This window comes from Aphidius gifuensis, linkage group LG6, assembly GCF_014905175.1.
Source record: "Aphidius gifuensis isolate YNYX2018 linkage group LG6, ASM1490517v1, whole genome shotgun sequence".
In the NCBI taxonomy this organism is placed as follows: Eukaryota; Metazoa; Arthropoda; class Insecta; order Hymenoptera; family Braconidae; genus Aphidius; species Aphidius gifuensis.
Window position 1 is genome coordinate 8,896,478 of NC_057793.1, and position 24,925 is coordinate 8,921,402.

The 24,925-nt window shown below is 24.0% G+C and overlaps 2 protein-coding genes across 2 annotated transcripts; both read left to right on the forward strand.

Moving 5' to 3' along the window:
* Window positions 1-3,845: 3,845 nt before the first annotated feature.
* LOC122859781 (probable glutamate receptor) lies at window positions 3,846-6,778 on the forward strand. The gene is made up of 8 exons (XM_044163464.1): window positions 3,846-3,948; window positions 4,113-4,216; window positions 4,332-4,514; window positions 4,766-4,992; window positions 5,069-5,178; window positions 5,273-5,466; window positions 5,606-5,904; window positions 6,307-6,778. The coding sequence occupies exons 1-8, from the start codon at window positions 3,846-3,848 to the stop codon at window positions 6,776-6,778; spliced, it is 1,692 nt and encodes a 563-aa protein (XP_044019399.1).
* Window positions 6,779-11,363: 4,585 nt separating this feature from the next.
* Window positions 11,364-12,739, forward strand: LOC122859782 (probable glutamate receptor). The gene is made up of 5 exons (XM_044163466.1): window positions 11,364-11,483; window positions 11,637-11,740; window positions 11,855-12,037; window positions 12,287-12,513; window positions 12,607-12,739. The coding sequence occupies exons 1-5, from the start codon at window positions 11,381-11,383 to the stop codon at window positions 12,737-12,739; spliced, it is 750 nt and encodes a 249-aa protein (XP_044019401.1). The 5' UTR covers window positions 11,364-11,380.
* The last annotated feature ends 12,186 nt before the right edge of the window (window positions 12,740-24,925 follow it).

Here is a 24,925-nt window from a genome sequence, read left to right on the forward strand (position 1 = left end):
TACTGGAGTTAAATACCCTAGTATTCATTACGACATCTTGTGTTTATTTTGAAAACTAAAATGTTGATAATATAAATTGTAAAATTATCATTCTAATTTCAAATATTAGAATTGTACATTCAGTCGACTGAACTTTTGTAAATACAACATTTTTATTATTTTAATTAAAACGTACTGCTTAGTTATATGAAAAAAATATTAATTATAAACAATTAGAAAATTAAAAAATTATTATTTTGATGATAATAATGACTTTATTACTATTGAATATAGAAGAACTATTATTATTGCATTACTTGAAATTAAGGTATTAATTGGACACATTTACTGTCCTGAAATATTGTGTGAATTACCCCTATGGGTTCACCGCACAATCAATAGCAGGTCTAATAGTCTTCTATATCCAAATAATTGTAACATCACTCTAAATTCTCCTGTTAACCAGCTTATTTATAATTTAAATTTAACACTTGAAAACAAAAATATTGACATATTTAGTTTACCAAAAAATATCTCAATTAAAAACTTCTTGAGTTTTTTGAAATAATAAATCCTTACACTCTTTTAAAATTTATCTACATTATAAATCTATGTTAAGAATTACTAATTAGGATTATATTATAATCATTGTAAAACTAATATCAATTATGTACTATGTACATCATGAATATAGTGACCAATTTAAATGCCACAAATGTGCTCTTTGGTCTAATTGAAATAAAAAATAAAAATAATAATGTGTATAAAAACAAACTGATATTGCAACTTATTTCGAAATATTTTCAGTCTAATAAATTCACCCAAATCAATACAATAATTAATTTTTTTTTTTTACTGATAAATATGAGACTTTTATATTAATTTGAAATGAATAATAAAAAAAACAATTTTACATTTTTTTTTATTTACTATAGTTATAATTTTAAAGAGTTTTCCTTTTTTTTTTTTTTTTTCTTGACCTATATCTGTTGAATAGTTTGAAAAAATATTTCAAAAATGTTATTTAAAAATTCAAAAATATTGTTAATTATAAATAAATAAAATAAATAAATAAATAAATAAAATTAAAAAAAAAAAAAAAAAAATAGATAAAATTAGTTGAGAAGGCTTATTTACAATAATTATTTTCATTATTTTTTTTTTTTATCATAATTGAAATGCACTTTATTTTTATTCGTAATTTGCAAAATTTAATTATTCATAATCGCTAATTTTTTTCAAGTATAAAATAAATTGAAAAAATTTCGATTTTTTATTTTTTTTTTATTTCAAAGTATTAAATTATTTTATTATAATTTATATTTTTTTTTAAATAATTAATTTTAGATGAAGAACATATTAATAATGGTGATAATAATAGTACTGCAGAAATTTATGCTCATTGGCAAAATTAAAAAAATATTGTTATTAAAATTGATTGTCTGATAAATTTAGATTCTATGTAGTTGAATAAAAAAAATAAAAATAAAAAAATGAAAATTGAAACAAAGACTGACTCATTTTATTTTCCAACTGTTATAATTTTCTGTATTTTATGCGATGTTCCAACGGACATGAGTAGCTCTATCGATTACAAAATAGAAAAAAAAAAAAGTAGGATATGCAGCAAAAGAAAAAAATATAAAATAAAAAACTTTATTTTTAATGAAGGTCATCAGATAAAATTAAAACAAATAAATTTGAATATTTGCATTTATTATATCATCAGTCTTATTATTTTGAATTTTGATATTTGATCAATCAAAGATAACTAGCCAAATAATTAAAACGGTATCACCAGTAAACAATTAAACATCATGATGAAAAAAAAATTGTAAAGAAAATTTGCCTTGAAAAAAAATACCTTGGTAAATAATTTCCAAAAAAATTAAATAAAAACGCATGATTATGTCTATTGTCTCATATTTATATTTGTTTGAAACTTTTTCTTTTTAAAAATTTTAACATCCCCTGTTCCAACGAAAAAATAAAAAAACCTCGTGTTGGAGAACTTGGCGATGTGGCGTTTGAAAAGGTGTGACCACTTAGTGCTTGTCCCATATTTTTTTGTCATTTTGTTTTTTTTTTCTATTCCAATTTGTTTCGATATTATATATGCATACGATGTGATATTTTTCCCCAATTTAAAATACAATCGAGAATTAGTTTTATCATTCTCCAACATTATCTGTTGCTTTTCTGACGTAATGAAATTATTCAAACCAAGGTAAAAATATTTTAAAGAAAAAGAAATACTAACCCATCCAGCATTGTAAAGATGAACTTTAAACATTGATTATGTGAATAAAATAAATTTTCCAATAAAATTTTTATTTATTATTTAAATAAATTGTATATAGTTGTCTAGTAATTTATAATAATAATGCGTGTCGTGACTGAATCAACTTGAGAGTAACTCGATCGATCAAGTATGAATTTGTCTCTATGCTAAAATTTGACTGCATTTTGTTGTAACGACTTTATTTCATGCGTTGTCATATAAAAAAATAAAAAAAAAAAAAACAACAGCAATCATTGTATGCACACATGTCATGTAATTTTTTCAATTGCAAAAATAGCCAAATAAAAAGTAGAACAAGAGTTGTTTTGAAAAAAAAAAAGAAAGTAATACCAAGATCAAAGGTCAATTTAATCATGAAAAAAAATTATAATAAAAATTGTATATAGTTGTCTAGTAATTTATAATAATAATGTGTCTTGACTGAATCAACTTGAGAGTAACTCGATCCATCAAGTATGAATATTTGTCTCCATCAATAATGCTAAAATTTAACTGCATTTTGTCGCAACGACTTTATTCCATGCCTTGTCATATAAAAAAAAAAAACCACAACAACAACAATCACTGTGTGCACACATGTCATGTAATTTTATCAATTTCCAAAATAGCCAAATGAAAAAAAAACTCAATAAACTAAAAACTTTTCTATTATAAAAAAATTAATTCATCAAATTTATGTATAATAAAGAAAAAAATCTAGTCAAGTTACATTAACTTAGCAGTTAGCCAGCAAAAAAATGGATAAAAAAAATAATAAAATTAATGGTAAAATAATATAATACAACAGAGTGTTGTTCCAACATAAAAAAAAAAAAAAAAAATAGTTGGATAAACAAAGTAGGTCAAGAATTAAGTTCTCAATGAGACAAAAGTAGAACAAGAGTGACCTTTGATGTTTTGTATTTATAAAAATAATAATCACTTATAATAAATTGAATAAATTTTTCAATCAAAAGTCAATTTAATCAATCAAAAAAAAAAAAAATTATAATAAATATTTATTATTTTTTATTGATACAATTGATAAAATAAACTATTCAATCCCAAATTAAATTAAAAAAAAAATATAATTGTTATTTTTTTTTTTCAATTTTTAACAAATATTTTTATTTCAATGATATTTTTAACACGCAAAATAATGAAAAAAATAAAATAATAATTCATACAGTGTGAAGTCGATAGTTGTACATTAGCCCCGGTAATAATCACAACGGATCATCCTCAATGTCTCGCGTGACGCGTGACAATGCATGATGAGTATCTTTATCGTAAAATATACCAAGCCAAGTTCTAGGATAATAAACATACATGGTCACAGGACAGCTACGTTGCTTAGTTGTATAAAACATTGAAACATTGAAAAAATATAAGTGTCAAAGTTAGTATCGATTCACCGGGCACTCTGAAATGACTTAGACATTCATTTATTAATGTGATGAATAAAATTTATTTTTTAAAATAATAATTTAAAATTTAAAAATGATAATATTATTATTATATTATTTTGGTGAATTGTGTTTTTTTTTTTTTAAATGTTGTGTCAATGAAAAATAATTAAATGATAATGACGGGAATTGATTTAATGCTTATGGGCATTTGTATTATTTCTAATACGACAAATTGTTATCGAAATCATTCGCTTCTCATTAATGATAAACGTCATGATTGTAATTATTGCAAAAAATATTTTTTATTGATTAAAAATTAAATTATAGTGATTTATTAGTTGTGGTTTTTGACTTTTTTGTTGTTAATTATTGTGAGAGTGTTGTTTTTTTTTTTAATTGAATTATATTATTTATAATAATATTAATTATTTTGTTTTACATAGGGGAATTTGATTTGGACGTAATTGATTTATCAACTACTGCACAAAATCTTAAATCCAAAGATGAAAATTCGTTACCAAAAGTTATGAAAATTACGACACTTGATGTAAGATTTGTTAAATAATTTTGAATTTTTTTGATAATATTTTTCAAGTTTTTATGTAAGATTGATTGTTGTTTATTTTAATTATTTTAAAAATTATTTTTTTTTTACAATATAGATGTCACCGTATTCATCAATTTATGAATTGAATGGAAAAACAATGGGCAATGTAACGTCTTACGCATTTTATATATTTGATTTGATAAGTAAAAAATTTAATATTACATATGAAATTGTAATGCCAGATCAAAAAATACTTGGAGACCACAAAAAGGGTGTCATTGGTTTGTTGCATGAAAGGGTAAATATTAATTTACAAAAATGATATTAGAAAATATTTCGGAATTGGCATTAAAAAATAATCTGGAAAAATATTTTTTCTCTTAGTTCTAAAATACTTGAATATATTTTTTAATTTCAATTCAGCCAATTAAAATTCAAAAAAAAAAAAAGCAAAATCTTATCCAAATAAAATTTTGAGAAATATTTTCATCAAGAAAAGTAATTTAAGAATTTTTCTTTTATATATTTAATTGTTATTATTAAATTTAGAAAGTCGACATGGCAGTTGCATTTTTACCAATAAATCCTGATATGCATCCTTATATATCGTACAGTCCAATGTTAACACAAATTGAATTAAAAGCCATGATGAGAAGACCAGATAATTCAGCAATTGGATCTGGTTTACTTGCACCATTTACAAAACAAGTTTGGATATTAATTGTCATTGCTGTTATAATTAGTGGTCCAATTTTTTTTGGCATAATATTTTTAAGGTAATTATTATGTATTTAAAAGTTATTAGTTATTAATTAATAATTAATAAAATTAAAATATTTTTAAATATCTTAGATCGTGCTTATGGAAAAATTCAAAAACTGATAATTATACATTTTTACAATGTGCATGGTTTACTTATGGTGCTATATTAAAACAAGGCTCAACAATAATTCCAAAAACAGGTAATTTAAAAATTAGAAATAAAATATTTTTAAATTAAATCATATGGAAATATGTACACTGACAATTAAATGTTGTTTAAATTTTATTTTGCAGATTCAAATCGTGTGTTATTTGCCAGTTGGTGGATATTCATAACAATATTAACATCATTTTATACTGCAAATTTGACTGCGTTTTTGACATTAGCAGAATTTACATTGCCCTATAAATCAATTACTGATATTGTAAATGACAAAAGAATGTGGTCATCAACAAGTGAACACTATATTGATTATGCTTTAAAGCAGGTAAATAATCGATAACTTACACACTATTAGAATTAAACTGAAAAAAGCTATTGGAAATAAATTATTGAATATAATTTATATTGTAAAAATAATTTTTTAAATTAATAAATAATTCATAATGATTTCTTTTTTATTTTAGTCGAAAATTGAAAAGTTTGAAATGTTGAAAACATCATTCAAAAATAATTATGGTCGTTTTATTAATAAACCATCAGATAAAGAAATTTTAGGTATGATGTATAATGAAAAAAAAATATATCTCGGTGAGGGTAATCATTTTCAGAGAATGATTGTTAATGATTATCTTGAAAATGTTAGAAAAAAAGAGCCTCAAAATCGACGATGCAAATATGTCATTATGCCGGAAATTATTTATGAACAACCAGTTGCATTTGCATATCCAAAAGATTCTCTATATCAAGAAAAATTTGATAAACAGTGAGTTTAAAAAGAAACATTACATAACTAAATATTTATAAATATAAAAAACTGGTAGATAATAATCCACAACAAAAATATTCACTAGTATTTTACAAAAATAAATTACAAATTTATCGAAATTATTTGAATAAATAAATCGAATAAACGCATTTAATAAAATATATTAAATAGACAAATCCAATATACGTAGGTAACGCGAAGCGTCCCACCTACGTAAAATTTTAAATAGTCATAATCAGCATTATGTTTGCATTTACTTCAATTTTAAATATATCATAGTTTTTCATACCAAAATTTGCTACATGTTGTTTATTTTTTTGTTTGGAAAAAATTATCAAGCAGAATATTTTATTTCTGGATGATTATATTAAAAAATAACAAAAAAAAATTTTTTTTCAGATTACGAAATCTTGTGGAAACTGGTATATTTAAACATCTTGAACAAATGAAATTGCCAGCAATGCATTACTGTCCATTGAAATTAAATTCCATTGAACGTAAATTAAAAATGAATGATTTATCATTAACATACAAAATAATTGCCGGTGGTTTTACATTGGCAACACTACTATTAATATATGAAAAAACTGGATTACATCTTTTACAAATTTATAAAAGTCGTCATAATAAAAGAAAACCAGTATTGACAAGAATTCCTACACAAACTCTACCATTTGTATATCCAGTTAATAATTATTTTGATAATTATCCAAATACTGGTAATCCATCACCAATTTATCAAAGTATCAGTATGAACAAAAGAATAATATTTAATGGACGGGATTATTTGGAAGTAGACTTACCACTTGGTGGCAAACGATTAATACCAACAAGATCTCCCTCTGCATTACTTTTTCAATACTACAGATAATACCTAATTTATCTTGTAATATTTAAATCAATATATTATTTTTCATGTAAATTAAATAATTAAACAAGTCATTTTCTTAAATACTTATATTTACTTCTGATAATACAATAAATGTGTTTAAACATGAGTGATTCAGAAAAAAAAAAAAAAAAAAAATTACGTATAGTTATTTAATTTAAGTGAAGCAATTAGAAATGTAATGAATAATGATTGTTTACAGTCGTAATATTTTTACTATACATGTTCGTGTAATTAATCCTTATAGCAATAATCAAGAAAAATTAAACAATATATTATGAGCATCCTGATAAACGAAATGTAAAAATTCTACAAAAAAATATGTCTTATTTTATTTGTACCAATGCAATAGAAAAATTTAATCATCTTATTTAAAATAATTATTTTCATAAATTTTTTTTCATCATAATTACAATGCATTTTATTATTCCCACATAATTGAGGGTCCGGATGCAATAACGACCTGCACGCTCGAAAAACGGTAGAAGTATTGTCCAATGGCTTGGACAATTCTTAATTTTCAAAGTCGTCAAAAAAAAAATTAAAAAATATAAGCATGTAGGAAAAGTTAAAAAAAAAATATATTGCTTTTATGGTTTTTTTTTTTTTTTAATTATTTTAATTGAAAAAAATTAATTAAGAAAATTATTCCATCTCTGATTTTTTTCATTTTTCAATAATAATACGAGTATATCTCTTTTGTTTATCAATAAAAACTCTTGAAATTTTACCTATATATATATATATATTTATTAACAAAGAATAATGAAAAAAAAAATTTTCAGAAAATAATGATAATATTTATTTATATTATTTATTTAATTTGTGTCAATAGAAAATTGAATCTTCTTATCTTTGACTCAACCGTTTAGCGAAGAAATTTGAAAATTTTAATAACTTCCAGTGTAAAAAATGTTTATTTATATATGTAGAATATATTTCTAAAATTTTAAAAATTTAAATTAATAATTAAAAAAGTTATTGAGTTAACAACAATAGAGCGCGGTCACGTTTGACACGCATATCGAAGGTTCTAATATGGGTGATGGCAAGTCGCTGTTTTGTTGCGCGCGTAATAATCAATGCGACCGCGCTCCCTTGTTATTAACTCAATAACTTTTTTAATTATTAATTTAAATTTTTGAAATTTTAGAAATATATTCTACATATATAAATAAACATTTTTAGTAATTAAATAAGCTAAACGGTTGAGTCAAAATAGAAGATTCAATTCTATTGACACAAATTAAATAAATAAATAAATAAATAATATCATTACAAAAATTTTTTTCATTATTCTTTGTTATAAATATATATATATGTAAAATTTCAAGAGTTTTATTGATAAACAAGAGATATACTCGTATGAAAATGAAAAATCAGAGATGTCTTAATCAATTAAAATAATTAAAAAAATAAAAGCAATATATTTTTCAACTTTTCCACATGCCTATATTTTCAAGACGACTTTGACGACGAAAGGAAAACCTCCGTTTTTCCGACACGGGCCAGACTCATGTATTTGAATATATTTAATTAACTGTACTTGTATATGTCTGTTATAGTTTTATGCGATTTGTATAACTATAAGCTGATCAAAATTATTGTTATTGTGATTATTGTAATAATTATATTTTTTTATTTTTTCAAGTTAATTGTGAAAATTGATTATATATATAGTCCCAAGTGGAAAAAATATATTTAATTCATATTTAATTTATAATTTAATGGAAATATAAATTAAATTTAATGGATATACAGATTTGGGCATACTAAAATTAAATTTAGAAAAAATTTCGAACAAATATAAATTAAAATTAAAATATGTACAAGTTTGGACATACTAAAATTAAACTTTTTCTAAATTTTTTCTAAATTTAATTTTAGTATGCCCAAATCTGTGTAGGTATATTTTAAATTTAATTTATATTTTTTCTAAATTTTTTCTAAGTTTTTTCTAAATATAATGTAAATTTCCAATAAATATATTTTTTCCACTTGGGGTGAAAATGAAAATTATTCAATCAATAATTATATACTCCAAAAATATTGGCAATTGAGGGTCTACATGCAATAACCCGCTACGCGTCAAAAAAATTTTTTTTTCAAACAATGATAATGATGAAAAAAATAAAGTCTAATGAAAGATAATTTTTATTTATTATTGTTAATATTATTAACAACAAAAAATGAAAATTATTTTTCATTAGACTTTTTTTTTTTAATCATTATCATTGTTTAAAAAAAAAATGTTTTTGTCGCGTAGCGGGTTATTGCATGTAGACCCTCAATTGTAAATAATTAAATTTCAAAATTACGAATTAAAATAATAGAGTGCATTTTAATTATGATAAAAAAAAAAATAAAAATAATTATTGTAAATAGGCTCATTAAATTTTTCTATCGCAACGACACCAATACAATAAAACATAACAATATTCAGACGGTCAATGAACATATGTTTTATTTTTTTTTTTTTTTTCATAAATAATATATATAGGTATATATAATTTATCCTTGCACTTTCTGATGTACATTTTTTAATTTACTTATTTATCATGCGAATTTTATTATTCATTTTAAAACTAAATCAAGCCATCTTGTTTTTTTTTTTATATATTTATAATATTAATCTTGGTAATAAATAATAAGTTCATAATTCATCTATCGATCAAGATTTCAAACAACACTCATCAATGAACAATGAGTCATCATGAATACCACGAGATTGACGACGAAATCTTCTACCTCCAAATCGGTCCATGCAAACGAAATTTTTTAAAATATATAATATTATTGTTAGTTTTTATATTGATTATTTTTTTTTTTAAGCATATAGGATTGTAGTTTCTGTTACATAATAATTGAAGTGCACTTGACAATTATTGACCGCAATAAAATAATATTTTTAAAAATTACAAATTAATCACATTGTATCATGTATATTTATTTTCATCGATTTGGATATGTTTCAAAAAAGCTTATGAGTGATGAGGATGAAATGTTCTCACCTGATAATAGTTCAAGTGTCATCCCACTGCCAGTGGAAAATGAATAGATAATGAGCCACGCAATCGTGTCACGACAATTTTTGATAAAATAAATATATAAATTGAAATGAAATAAATTTAAAAAAATATATATATATTTTTATTCGAATGATTGTTTAAAAAAAAAAAAAATTTACAAACAAATTCTTCTATTTTTTTCTGTAATTTTCCGGATATAAAATGAAAATTTATTACTGATATTATCGTAAAGTTATTATACAAGTATTAAAAATAAATTAAATCATACAAGATCATCAATGACATCATATTTTGTGTGACAAGGTTTTATTTAAGAATTTTTCATTTTATTAATAGTATGTATTAGGTAGGCCTTTTGATTTATTTATATTTAACAATTTGTCGTATTTTAGACTTTATCATTCTTCAAATTTATATGTTGCTTTTTTGACGTAATAAAATTATTCAAACCAAGGTAAAAATATTTTAAAGAAAAAGAAATACTTACTAACCCATCCAGCATTGTAAAGATGAACTTTAAACATTGATTATGTGAATAAAATAAATTTTCCAATAAAATTTTTATTTATTATTTAAATAAATTGTATATAGTTGTCTAGTAATTTATAATAATAATGCGTGTCGTGACTGAATCAACTTGAGAGTAACTCGATCGATCAAGTATGAATTTGTCTCTATGCTAAAATTTGACTGCATTTTGTTGTAACGACTTTATTTCATGCGTTGTCATATAAAAAAATAAAAAAAAAAAAACAACAGCAATCATTGTATGCACACATGTCATGTAATTTTTTCAATTGCAAAAATAGCCAAATAAAAAGTAGAACAAGAGTTGTTTTGAAAAAAAAAAGAAAGTAATACCAAGATCAAAGGTCAATTTAATCATGAAAAAAAATTATAATAAAAATTTATTATTTTGCATTCATGCAATTGATAAAATAAACTAATCAATTCGAAATTAAATTTAAAAATGAAAAAATATTTCTAAATAAATAAATTTAAAAAAAATTTGATTAAATTTTTTTTTTTTTATATATACTATCATTTCTTTTTAATGCATAATAAATTTTTTTAATTTCAATGATCTTTTTAACACGCAAAATGATAAAAACAAATTAAAAATGAAATAATAATTCATACAGGGTAGAGCGAGGTGTAGAGTCGATAGTTGTACATTGCACCCCGGTACTCAACACAACGAGGATCATCCTTAATGTCTCGCGTGAAGCTTGACGGTCTAGATGAGTATTTTTATCGTGAAATATACAAAAGTTAAGTTCTCGAATAATAAACATACATGGTCACAGGACAGCTAAGTGACTTAGTTGTATGAAACATTGAAACATTGAAAAAAAAATTACAATATAAGTGTCAAAGTTTATAATATCGGGTCACTGGCTGCTCTCGAATTACATTCATTTATTGTTGTGATAAATAAAATTTATTTTTATTATAATAATTTGAAATTTAAAAAAGGATAATACTATTGATATTATATTGTTTTTGAGAATTGTGTTTTTTTTTTTAAAAATGTTGTGTCAATAATTAAATCATAATGACGGGATTTGATTTAATGCTTATGGGCATTTGTATTATTTCTAATACGACGAATTGTGATCGAAATCGTTCGCTTCTCATTGATGAAAAACGATATGATTGTAATTATTGCAAAAAATATTTTTCATTAATTAAAAATTAAATTATAGTGATTTATTGTGTTGTTTTTAACTTTTTTGTTTTTAATTATTGTGAAAATTTTTTTTTTTTTTTTTGAATTTATTTATAATAATATTAATTATTCTATTTTATAGGGGAAAATGATATGAAAGTAGTTGATTTATCAACTGCTACACAAAAGCCTAAATCCAAAGATGAAAATTCGTTACCGGAAGTTATGAAAATTACGACACTTGATGTAAGATTTGTTAAATAATTTTGAATTTTTTTGATAATATTTTTCAAGTTTTTATGTAAGATTGATTGTTGTTTATTTTAATTATTTTGAAATTTTTTTTTTTTTACAATATAGATGTCACCGTATTCATCAATTTATAAATTGAATGGAAAAACAATGGGCAATGTAACGTCTTACGCATTTTATATATTTGATTTGATAAGTAAAAAATTAAATATTACATATGAAATTGTAATGCCAGATCAAAAAATATTTGGAGACCACAAAAAGGGTGTCATTGGTTTGTTGCATGAAAAGGTAAATATTAATTTATAAAAATGATATTAGAAAATATTTCGATATTGGCATTAAAAAATAATCTGGAAAAATATTTTTTCTCTTAGTTCTAAAATACTTGAATATATTTTTTAATTTCAATTCAGCCAATTAAAATTCAAAAAAAAAAAGCAAAATCTTATCCAAATAAAATTTTGAGAAATATTTTCATCAAGAAAAGTAATTTAAGAATTTTTTAAAAAAATATTTAATTGTTTTTATTAAATCTAGAAAGTCGACATGGCAGTTGCATTTTTACCAATAAATCCTCATATGTATCCTTATGTATCGTACAGTCCAATGTTAACACAAATTGAATTGAAAGCCATGATGAAAAGACCAGATAATTCAGCACTTGGAACTAGTTTACTTGCACCATTTACAAAAGAAGTTTGGATATTAATTGTCATTGTTTTCATAATTAGTGTTCCAATTTCTTTTTGCATAATATTTTTGAGGTAATTTTCATTTTTAATAATGCCAAATGTATTCAAAAATTATCAAATGTTAGCTAATAATTAATAAAATAAAAATATTTTACAATATTTTAGATCATACTTATGGAAACATTCAAAAACTGAAAATTATACATTTTTACAATTTGTATGGTTTATTTATAGTGCTACATTAAAACAAGGCTCAACAAGAATTCCAAAAACAGGTCATTTAAAAATTAGAAATTAAATATTTTTACATTAAATTATGGAAATATATGTAAATTAATAATTAAATGTTGTATAAAATTTGTTTTGTAGATTCAAATCGTGTGTTATTTGCCAGTTGGTGGATATTTATAGGAATATTAACAACAGCTTATACTGCAAACTTAAATGCGGTTGTATACTCATCATTATTTACATCCCCATTTCCATATCATTCGGTTACTGATATCGTGAATGACAATCGCATGTGGTCATCAACAAGAGGACATTATATTGAGTATGCGTTGAAGCAGGTAAATAATTGATCATTTTCAACTACTATGTTGAAATTAAATTGAAGAAAAAGATCTGGTAACGTTCATTTGGGCGTGCAGCCTGCGTTAATCGTTGAAAATTAAAAATTTTCAATACTCCGGCTAGAGCCATGATTATTTTAAATTTAATTGCTGAAATATGATTGACTTAATTATTCAATATAATTCAATTTTATTGTCTGCTGATAGCGAGAAATGTCTAAGAAAATTTTTATCTCAAGTTATATTCTGTATCATTTTTAGCGTTTTTTTGGACCACCATATACAGGGTGCCACGCAGAAGGCGCACGTGGGGTATACCACGCGATAGTTCATGAAGTTTTAAGAAAAAAATTTTTTTGAATTTTTTATCTACGACACTTTTTGGCTAAGTTATTATCGTTATAAATTAACCTGATTCGAGCGTCGTGAATTATTATCATTATGGCGTCAAAACCCATGTGCTCATTAACGCGTGATTTTTTGTTTTACTTAATTTATAATTTTAACGCCAGATGTCGCTAAACCAATTTTTGTTTTAATTATTTGATCAGTTTTTGTATAGGCTCCTCCGAAAACATTAGTGCTTTATGCATAGGGATATGCACCTTTAAAAACTCTATTATACTTTTTCCCGCAATATACTTTTTCGGTTATAATCAATAGTTCGCGAATCTCGAAACTCAAAACCTCGAAATTCAAAAAAAAAAAGACAATTTTTTTTTTTATCTCAGAAAGTATTCATCGATCATAGAACGACAATTTCACAGAAAGCACTAGACCTTTTGAAGGAGCTCTTTTTAAGCCTAATACGTACCCAAGTGGAAAAAATATATTTAATTTATATTTAATGGAAATATAAATTAAATTTAATGGATATGCAGTTTTGGACATACTAAAAGTAAATTTAGAAAAGATTCAGAACAAATATAAATTAAATTTAGAATATGTTCAAGTTTGGACATACTAAAATTAAACTTTTTCTAAATTTTTTCTTAATTTTTTTTTTATTTTTTTTAAATTTTTTTTAAATTTAATTTTCGTATGTTCAAAACTGTATATGTATATTTTAAATCTAGTTTATATTTTTTCTAAATCTTTTCTAAATTTTTTCTAAATTTTTTCTAAATTTAATTTTAGTATGTCCAAAACTGTATATATTTTAAATTTAATTCATATTTTTTCTAAATTTTTTCTAAATATAAAATAAATATATTTCATATTTCCAATAAATATATTTTTTCCACTTGGGAAAATTTGCTAAAATGAAATCAAAATATGCTCTATTTATATCATTATTCACTCAACTTGAATATGTTTTTTTCTCAACTTGAATGATTTTTGTCTCAACTTAAATTAATAAATAATCAAAAGTTGAAAAAATACATTTTTTAATTTAAAAAAAAAATAAATTATTATTTTTCGTTCACTGAGAACTTCATTTCGTTTTTTGTTTGTATAATAGTTTTTTTTTTTTGTAAATTAATTTTTCGTCCCGAGCGCGATTCGAACCTATGTCCCTAAAAACCTATCCAAACCTATACTCCAAACGCCAGTGTGTAATACCCTAATAGCCATCGCACGTTAACTTGAAAGATGGAAAATTTTCATCCTCATTAAGAATGACCTTCTTTCACATATATTATTTATTAAATATATAATAAACTTGACGTCTTATAATACATTTATTTGAGTAAGTTTATTTTATTTTTTTTTTTTTAGACAAATAACAAAAAAAAAGTTAAGTGGTGATGTAATTCAATTTATTATAAAATACATACTCTAATTTGAATAAGTTAACAAAATCAATCATATATTTTCTTTTTTCACTACATAGATATATAGATTCAACTAATTTATTAATTTATTAATTTTATTTATCACAAGTTTTCTTAAATTAATTCTATATTTTTTTAAAAACAAAATAATTTGTCTCAAATTGAAAAAAAATATTTTTTTAAAATAAGACATTTTTTCTCGAATTAATTATTTTTTTTTCAACTTAAGACAAAAAAGTTCCAAGAAAAAATTTGCTAAACTGTAACAATTTTTTTTCTCAGTGCATGAACATCTGTTTTTTTTTTTCTTTGATTGCTAATTCATTTTCGAGTAATGGAAATGATAAAAAATTATCTGAAGACCTAAGCAACCCTCGTAACTTATACTCTCAGATTCATAGTTTAAATGGTATTAAATTTAGAAAAAGAACAAACATTTTCCAAAAATAGATTGTGCCTTTGAAAATTTTGTGAACCATCATGAACCTCTCTTCTATAAACGATAGTTTTTGAAAAAAAAAAAAAAAAGCCCTTCTTTTTAGATTTATACGAGCCCTCTAAGTTCAGTAATTTAAAAGTTATAGACTTGACTTTTTTTTTTGTTGGCAAATTCAATACTGTTATACTGATCCTATGTCTCCTAGTCTTCGTAGAAAAACTATTTTCCTGGTGAAAACAATCTGGCAGACTGTTGGGAGCCGAATATTTGGCCGGCAGAATCTGCCAGGTTTTGAAATTTTTCGTCGAATCTTGCAGAATCTACCAGAATATGCCAGATTTTTTTTCACCAGGGTTTAAATACATTATCATGTATAATTCATATTCTGAAATAATAAGAATGATTTATTTTTTATTCTAGTTGAAAATTAAAGAGTTGGAAAATTTAACAAAATCATACGAAAATAATTATGGTAATTTTATCAATAAACCATCAGATGAAAAAATTTTAAGAATAATGTATGAAAAAGAAAAAATATATCTCGGTGATGGTAATCATTTTCAGCAAATGATTAAAGAGGATTATCTTAAAGATGTTAGAGCAAATAAGCCTCAAAAGTATCGATGCAAATTTGTCATTATGCCTGAAATTATTTATAAGCAGCCAGTTGCATTTGCATATCCAAAAGGTTCTCTATATCAAGAAAAATTTGATAAACTGTAAGTATAAAAAGGGAGTAAGTTGCAAAAATGAATTGCAATTTTTTTAGAATTATTTAAATGAATAAAATAAATGAACATTTTATAAAGTACATTTAAAATATGAAAATAACAATAAAAATTAAATTTGAAATAATAGTAGAAGCAAGTCATTACAATACAATCAGTAATTAGTTGATTTTGAAAAAAGTAGATTTTAATTTTTCCAAGAAATATGGACAATAGTAAATTTGCAAAAAAAAAAAAAAAATTAATTTTTAAATTAAAAGCAATGGCTCTTGTCATAATTATTTTACGGAAAATTATAAATAGTCATTATCATCATTATGTTCATGCTGTATATTATTTTTATAATTATTTATTTTAATTTCAAATATCTCATGGCTTCTTATACCGAAACTTGCTAAATGATGTTTATTTTTTTTTTTTTTTACAAATTTTTTCAGATTACGAAATCTTGTGCAATTCGGTATCATTAAACATCTTGAACAAAGAAAATTACCATTAGTACCTTACTGTCCATTAAAATTGAGTGACAATGAACCAGGATTAAATATGAATAATTTATCATTACCGTTTAAAATATTAGCCGGTGGTTTAACATTAGCAACACTAACATTTATATGTGAAAAAATTGGATTCCATGTTTCACAAATTTATAAACGTCGTCATAATAATAAGAAACGAGTATTCACAAGAAATCCACAAATTCTACCACTTGTATGTCCAGCTAATAATGATTTTGATAATCAACCAAGTACTAGTAATCCATCACCAACTCGTCAAAGTGTCAGTATGAACAAAAAAATAATATATAACGGACGTGAATATTTAGAAATTGACACACCACGTCGAACAGGTAAACGATTAATACCAACAAGATCCCTTTCTGCATTACTTTTCCAATACAACGAATAATTTTTATTATTGGTAATTTTTGAATCAATATATTATTTTTCATGTGAATTAAATGATTTTAAAAAAATATAGTCAAGTGCTCCAAGTTGCACCCTAGGTGTTCCGTAGGATTTTTTTTTTTTTTTTACGTTTTAAATTTTTTTTAAACATGAAACAAAAAATAAACTAGATAAAACTCTATTGGATCTAAAAAGGCCCAAAAATAAAAAAAAAAATTGTTTTTAATTTGTATTTTTTAAGTTTTAAATTTTTTTGGAACATAAAAAAAAAAAATCCACACAAAATTCTAATTCTGTCTGTCAGTTCAAAAAATACTTTGGAATAATAAATTTTGACACTACATATCGTTAAATAATAAAAAAATTAAAGGACCGAAAAATTTGAAGAAAAAATCGTAAAATCTACAGATAAAGCGTCGTCGATTGGGACATAGCCGGAATCGATCGATCAGTATTTACAATTAGGTCCTGTGAAAAAATGGGAATATTAAATTCAATCAGGCCCAATAATGAAATAGTATACAAGGATGACACGCAAAATCGTGAAGCGTTCCACATTTTTTTGAAAAAAACCAGAAACTTAGAAAAAATAACGAAGTTCCCCCGCCGGGAATCGAACCCGGGTCTTTTTGCTTTCCGGGCAAACGCCTTGACCACTAGACCACGAGGCTTCTTATTTTTTCTAAGTTTCATCAAGTTACCTCCGACGTCCTTCTATGCGTCAATTCATTTTTTTGAAAAAAACCAGAAACTTAGAAAAAATAACGAAGTTCCCCCGCCGGGAATCGAACCCGGGTCTTTTGCTTTCCGGGCAAACGCCTTGACACAAAAAATGAATTGACGCATAGAAGGACGTCGGAGTTAACTTGATGAAACTTAGAAAAAATAAGAAGCCCTGTGGTCTAGTGGTCAAGGCGTTTGCCCGGAAAGCAAAAAGATCCGGGTTCCATTCCCGGCGGGGGAACTTCGTTATTTTTTCTAAGTTTCTGGTTTTTTTTTTTTTCAAGTGTGCTCTCAACGAATTTGGAGGGGCAAGCACGAGCCTTGGCGAGTGTTTCCCCTCCAAATGAGTTGTGAGCGGGCTCTCTGATTGGGCACATGTAACGAACCATATTTTATGTTACTAGGGACAGTGGTAATAATGTGTGAATTTCTAAAGAGCGCACTCTTACGCTTTGGAAATTCACACATTATTCCCACTGCCCTTGTAACATAAAAAAAATATCATGATAGCTTTTGGGAAAAAAAATTGAACAAAATGGGCATCTCAAAAGCCAATTCGATCTAGAACTGTACATTTTATCGTGGAATAACAAAAAATCACATGAGAAACGAAAACATAAGTGTCCTACGGAACACTAACAACCCAAGTGAAATGAAAAAAATTTATTGGAAATATGAAATGAGTTGATTTTATATTTAAAAAAAATTTAGAAAAAATAAGAATAAAAAAAATGATCGTGGCGTGAAATGTAATAAAATTATTCCGAAATTATTTTTTCACGAAAATAAAAATTAAACCAAAAAAATTTACCGTGGGCAGTCGCGCCCTTCGGGCGCTTATTTGCGCATGATCGTTTTTTTAGTGTTCCGTAGGACACTTATGTTTTCGCTTTTCTGTGACTTTTTGTTATTTCGAGATAAAACGTGAAGTCCTGAATCGAATTGGCTTGTGAGATGCTCATTTTCTTTATTTTTTTTGGCCAAAAGCAATCGTCATATTTATTTCCAATTTTGGGGCCTTATTAGATTTAATATGCCCATTTTTGGACATGGCCCAATTCCAAATATTGACCGATCAATTCCGGCAATGTTTCAATCGACGACGCTTCATTAATAGACTACGATATTTTTTTCAAATTTTTCGGTCGTTTTTTTTTTTTTTATTCAACGATATATAGTGTCATAAACTGTTTTTTTACAATATTTTTTGAACCGTTGAACCGAATCAGTCGATGTTAAAACAAATTTAGGTTTTTTTTTTTTCCAAAAACAGATATGATATTTTTTTTTACTTTTTTAATATTTTTGTAAACAGCAAGAAAAAAAATAAAAAATCCTACGGAACACTTAGGGTGCACCTTGGGGAACTTGACTATCTTTTTTTTTTTTTTTAAATAAAAAAAATAATAATAACAACAAAAATAAATGTTGAGATGAAGATTAGAAATTTTTTATTTCTAAATGAAAAAAAAAAAATTATGGGGCAATTTATATTATTTTGAAATTATTATTGACAAAAATAAAAATTAAACCAAAGAAATTTTCCCGTGGGCAGTCGCGCCCTTCGGGCACTCATTTTTCTGTTAAAATTTTTTTTAAATTTATTTTCGAAAAAAAAAAATAATAGAAATAATAAAATTCACGACAAAATTGAAAACAAAAATTTCTAAATTATTTAAACGAAAAAACATAAGAATAAAAAAAATGATCGTCGCGTGAAATTTAATAAGATTATTCCGAAATTATTTTTTGACAAAAATAAAAATTAAACCAAAAAAATTGACCATGGGCAAAATATATCGTCGCATTAAAGGATAAAAGGCGTAAGTGCCAAAAACGTCAATTTTAAAGGAAGAAGGGCGTAGGCGCAAATTTATTAATTTTTGGGTTTTTCATCTAATTTTAAGGGAGTACTTTTAAGATAATCCAAATAGAAAGTTTAGGAAAAAGCGTAGTGTTAATTGCAACAAAAAGTCTATATCGGAGCCCGAAGTTTTCGCCTGATACTGTACAAATCCGAGCCAATCACAGCCAAGTTGTGTTCGGGAAAACGCTCGGATTAATGTGTACTTGTGTTTGTGTGAATCTATGATGCTTGTTGTGACAGCTGTTTATTTAGTTGTAAATTGAGATAATCAATATTGAAATATGCATTTATTTATTTATTTCATTTGTTAATATAATCAATTTGTTTAAAAATAATTGGAAATTTTAATTCAATAAAATTATAGTTTATTTATTATCTAGATGTTTGTATGTATATGTGTGATATATAAAATAAGCGGAGAGTTGCGCGCGACCCATCATTGTCGCTCGGATACACTCGGCCTCACGTTCATGTCAAATATTAATAAATATTGCAAACTTTAACTAACAATATCTCTGATTCTAGAAAGTTCAAGCGTTTAATTTTTTTTCCAAAATTTTCTAAATTATATCAATTTTGACATATTAATTTTTTATCAAATTTGTAAGAACCGTTTTTTTGTTAGAACTAAAAATATAAAAAAATTGAAAAAAAATCCTATACCTGCAATGTTAAACCACGTAAAAAGTTCACCTGTTTAGACTCAATTATTTGTAATACTAGATTGTTCATCATCACAAAGTTAAGATCATTAGATGCAGGGGAATTTCAAGATTTATATATCCAAAAATTAGAAAAATTGTAAGAAAATTAATCGACGGATATACTCCCTTAAGGCTTTAAAAAAGAAAAAAAGAAAAAGGGCGTAACTACCTTTTATAAAGGATGAAAGGCGAATGTCCAGGGATTTACGCCTTTTTTCCGTTTTCAAAATAATTTTTGATAAAAGATGAAGGGCGTATTTCCAATTTTATTATCAATTTATTTAAAGGTAGTGTTTTTAAATTATTGATTATTTATTCATAATTATCAATAAATAAATGATCAGTTTAAGAACACTGCCTTTGAATAAATTGAAAATAAAATTGTAAATACGCCCTTCATCTTTTATCAAAAATTATTTTGATAACGGAAAAAAGGCGTAAATCTTTGAACATACGCCTTTTATCCTTTATCGAAGGTTGTTACGCTCTTTTTTCTTTTTTTTTTTTTAAGCCTTAAAATTACATGAAAAACCCAAAAATTAATAAATTTGCACTTACGCCTTTTTTCCGTTATTAAAAAAAAATTCCCAAAAATGGTACTTACGCCTTTCTTCCATTAACGCAACGATATATTCAAAATATATATTATAAAATATATTCAGTTTTGAACATACTAAAATTAAATTCAAAAAAAATTTACAAAAAATAAAGAAAAAGATAAATTTTAGTATGTCCAAACTTGTAGATATTCTAAATTTAATTTATATTAAAGTCCTTATAAAAAAAGCCCAAGCGAAAAAAATATATTTATTGGAAATATGAAATATATTTATTTTATATTCAGAAAAAATTTAGAAAAAATATGAATTAAATTTAAAATATATACAGTTTTGGACATACTAAAATTAAATTTAGAAAAAATTTAGAAAAAATATAAACTCAATTTAAAATATATACAGTTTTGAACATACGAAAATTAAATTTAAAAAAAATTTACAAAAAATAAAAAAAAAATTAAGAAAAAATTTAGAAAAAGTTTAATTTTAGTATGTCCAAACTTGAACATATTCTAAATTTAATTTATATTTGTTCTAAATCTTTTCTAAATTTCTTCTAAATTTACTTTTAGTATGTCCAAAACTGTATATCCATTAAATTTAATTTATATTTCCATTAAATATAAATTAAATATATTTTTTCCACTTGGGTAATTAAAGAATTTAAGTCCTTTTTTCAAATACTTATTTATTCATAATAATATTATAGATGTGTTTAGACATGATTGACTCGGACGAAATAAAAAAAAGATAGTCAAGTTCCCCAAGGTGCACCCTAAGTGTTCCGTAGGATTTTTTATTTTTTTTCTTGCTGTTTACAAAAATATTGTAAAAAAACAGTTTGTGACACTACATATCGTTGAATAAAAAAAAAATAATCGACCGAAAAATTAAAAAAAAATATCGTAGAGTCAACAGATGAAGCGTCGTCGATTAAAACATTGCCGGAATTGATCGGTCAATATTTGGAATTGGGCCATGTCCAAAAATGGGCATATTAAATCCAATAAGGCCCCAAAATTGGAAATAAATATGACCATTGCTTTTGGCCAAAAAAAATAAAGAAAATGAGCATCTCACAAGCCAATTCGATTCAGGACTTCTCGTTTTATCTCAAAATAACAAAAAGTCACAGAAAAGCGAAAACATAAGTGTCCTACGGAACACTAAAAATTACGTAATTATATAATTTGAGTGAAGTAATTAAAGATGTAATAATTGTAAACACTCGTAATATTTTTGCTATATGTTTGTGTAATAGATTTATTAGAAAAAGTTTGAAACATCTTTGTTTTTTTATAGATATGAATTGTTTGTACAATTAAATGAGTTGTTTTTTGTTTTGTTTTTTTTTTTTTTTTGACATTTTTTTTATCCACAATATAACATAAAAAAACAAAATAACAATTCAACGACAGTGTGTGTTAATGCTTTTTAAATCCTAATGGATAGCACAATTGTTAAAAAAAAAAAAAAAAAGATTTTGTTCTTTTTATTTGAATAAAGATTTTACCATAAAAATCTTCATAATATATATTGATTGATAAAAACTACATTATAATTAAATTGTATAAATTTTTTTTCTCAACAACAAAATATTCATATTAAAAAAAGCTTATCTATATTAAAAAAGAAAAGTAATAAATAAATACATGTATAATTATTTCTATTTATAAAAATTTTTTTTTTACTTTCCAATACCTGATTATTTTTTTTCTTCTTTTTTTTTTTTGAATATTTGCAAGATCTTCCATTATTTCTAAAAAAAAAAAAAAAATTTATAATAATAATTAATATTCAAAACTATATATATATGATAATTAATTTTTCGTAGATACAAATTCTTCATTTAATTGTTGTGCCTATGTACTTTCCATATTATTATCTTCATTATCAATAAAATCATCAAGTTCAGAATCAAATGAGTTACTTTTATAAACACAAGTGCCAAAACGGAGTAATAGAAAATTACCAGATAAATTATCATTAGTAAATTCTAACGAAAAAGAACCAATTTTACTTGAACGTAAAAAAACTAATTGATAGAAGAACATCATCATAAATTCTTCTTCTATCAATTAGTTTTTTTACGTTCAAGTAAAATTGGTTCTTTTTCGTTAGAATTTACTAATGATAATTTATTTGGTAGTTTTCTATTACTCCGTTTTGGCACTTGTGTTTATAAAAGTAACTCATTTTTTCTCTTTTTAATAAACAAAATAGGTAAAATAAAAATATAAATGAAAAAAATTATGTTGTTATATCTTACGATAGTTTTCAAATTTGATTTTGTGATTTTAGAAGAATAATTTTTTTATTTATTTATTTATATTTTTATTTCACATATTTTGTTTATTAAAAAGAAAAAAAAATGAGTTACTTTTGTATGTAAATATTAACAATTTTTTTTTTTTATGTTATTTTACTACTTAAGTAAAATTTTGTTTAATTTTTAAAGTAATAAAATTATAAAAAATTATTTAAAACAATCAAATACGCGCCGAACTATCCCGTGTGCACAGCTGCTAATACGCATGCGTGTTTTTACATGTATGTCAAGTAGTGGATTAGAGGCGAAAGAGAGATAGACAGGGCGAACGCGAAAAAGAGAAAAATGCAGAATTTGGCAATTTCAACAAAATATTTATTTTTTACTCTGTAAAGTATAATTATGTTTCAATTCATTATGTACTCAAAGAACATTATTAACAATCATGAATAATTGACTTTTAAAAACTTCCAATTATTTGCATTAATTATTTTTTATCATAATTAAAAAGCACTCTATTTTCGTACGTATAATTTTTAAATTTAATTATTCATAATTGCTAATGTTCTTCGCGAAGTATATAAAGAATTGAAAAATTCCTATTTCCACTATAAACAATTTTCAGAATCGACTTGTAAAAAATAAAAGAATATTCAGCTTGAATAAAGTAAGTATACAATCTATAAATGACTATAAAATTAAATGCAATATTTAAAAAAAAATTTATTTCATTCATTGGAAAGTATTAAAAAATTTCATTATACTTTAAAATTTTTTTAATTATTATATTCAGATGAAGAACATATCAATATTGGTAATAATGATAATTTTTGGTTCGAGTACACTTTTCTGTGTAAAGTCATTACCACAAAATTATAATGAAACTTCAAATGAACGGGTCAAAAGGGGAACTTTATCCCGTCTTTTCATCAAATGTCCCATTAAACATGGATGTGACAAAGGGAAATGTTGGACAGAATGTGCAGATGCTTTTCACATGTGGTGCTGGTCTAGAAAGGATGATGGCCCAAACGCAACTGCATGTAAAGAGAAACTTGATTGTCAATCATGTTGGAAATGTGCAGGTACATGTTTTTGGTTTTAATGATTAATTATCAATATTCAAATAAATATCAATGGTAATATAAAATAAAATATACATATTATATTATACTTTAAATGTTATATATTATAAATATTCCGCGAAAAAAGGGTAGTAAATGAGAATAATACATTTTCTTTTCTTTAAATTGTTTATTAATGATGTTCTCATTAATGCTGTTATACAAGTAATCTTTCAAAAATGTTATATTAAAATTAAAAAAAATAATGTAAACTGTAAAAATAAATTTATTATTCCAACATAATTGTTTTTGAATATATTTAATTAACTGTACACTGAGAAAAAAGTTTCCGTAGATCAAGAAAGAATTCACTTGATTTAAGTGGTACAAATAAAAACCGAATAAAAAAAAAAATTTTTTTAAATAAAAATATTTTCACTAAATTCAAGTGTATTGATTCTTTAATATCAAGAAACTATACTTGCGTTGAACACTTTGAGGATTTAAAACAAAAATAGAATTTCCTCTTCTAAAAAAATAAACTGTTGAATAAAGTAGAAGTTTGTTCATTGTCGAAGATTATTACCTCGGATTAGATTATATGTGCTTTCTAGACGTGAAAAGATTTTTAGTGTCTGTCCTTAAATTCTTAGATAAAAAAAACTTTCGTTTTTTTGGAAAGGGTTATATACTTAATTTCAAAAATTTCATTGCTGAGAGTTTTTTTTTATTTTCTTTCAATTTCTTCAATTCCTCCAATTAAAAAAATATTTACTTGTAAATGTAAAAAAAAATATTCATAACGAAAGAGCCTACACTTAATTCAAGTGGAAGTTTTTGATTTTCAACAATTATACTCTTGTGTCGAATTGAAAATT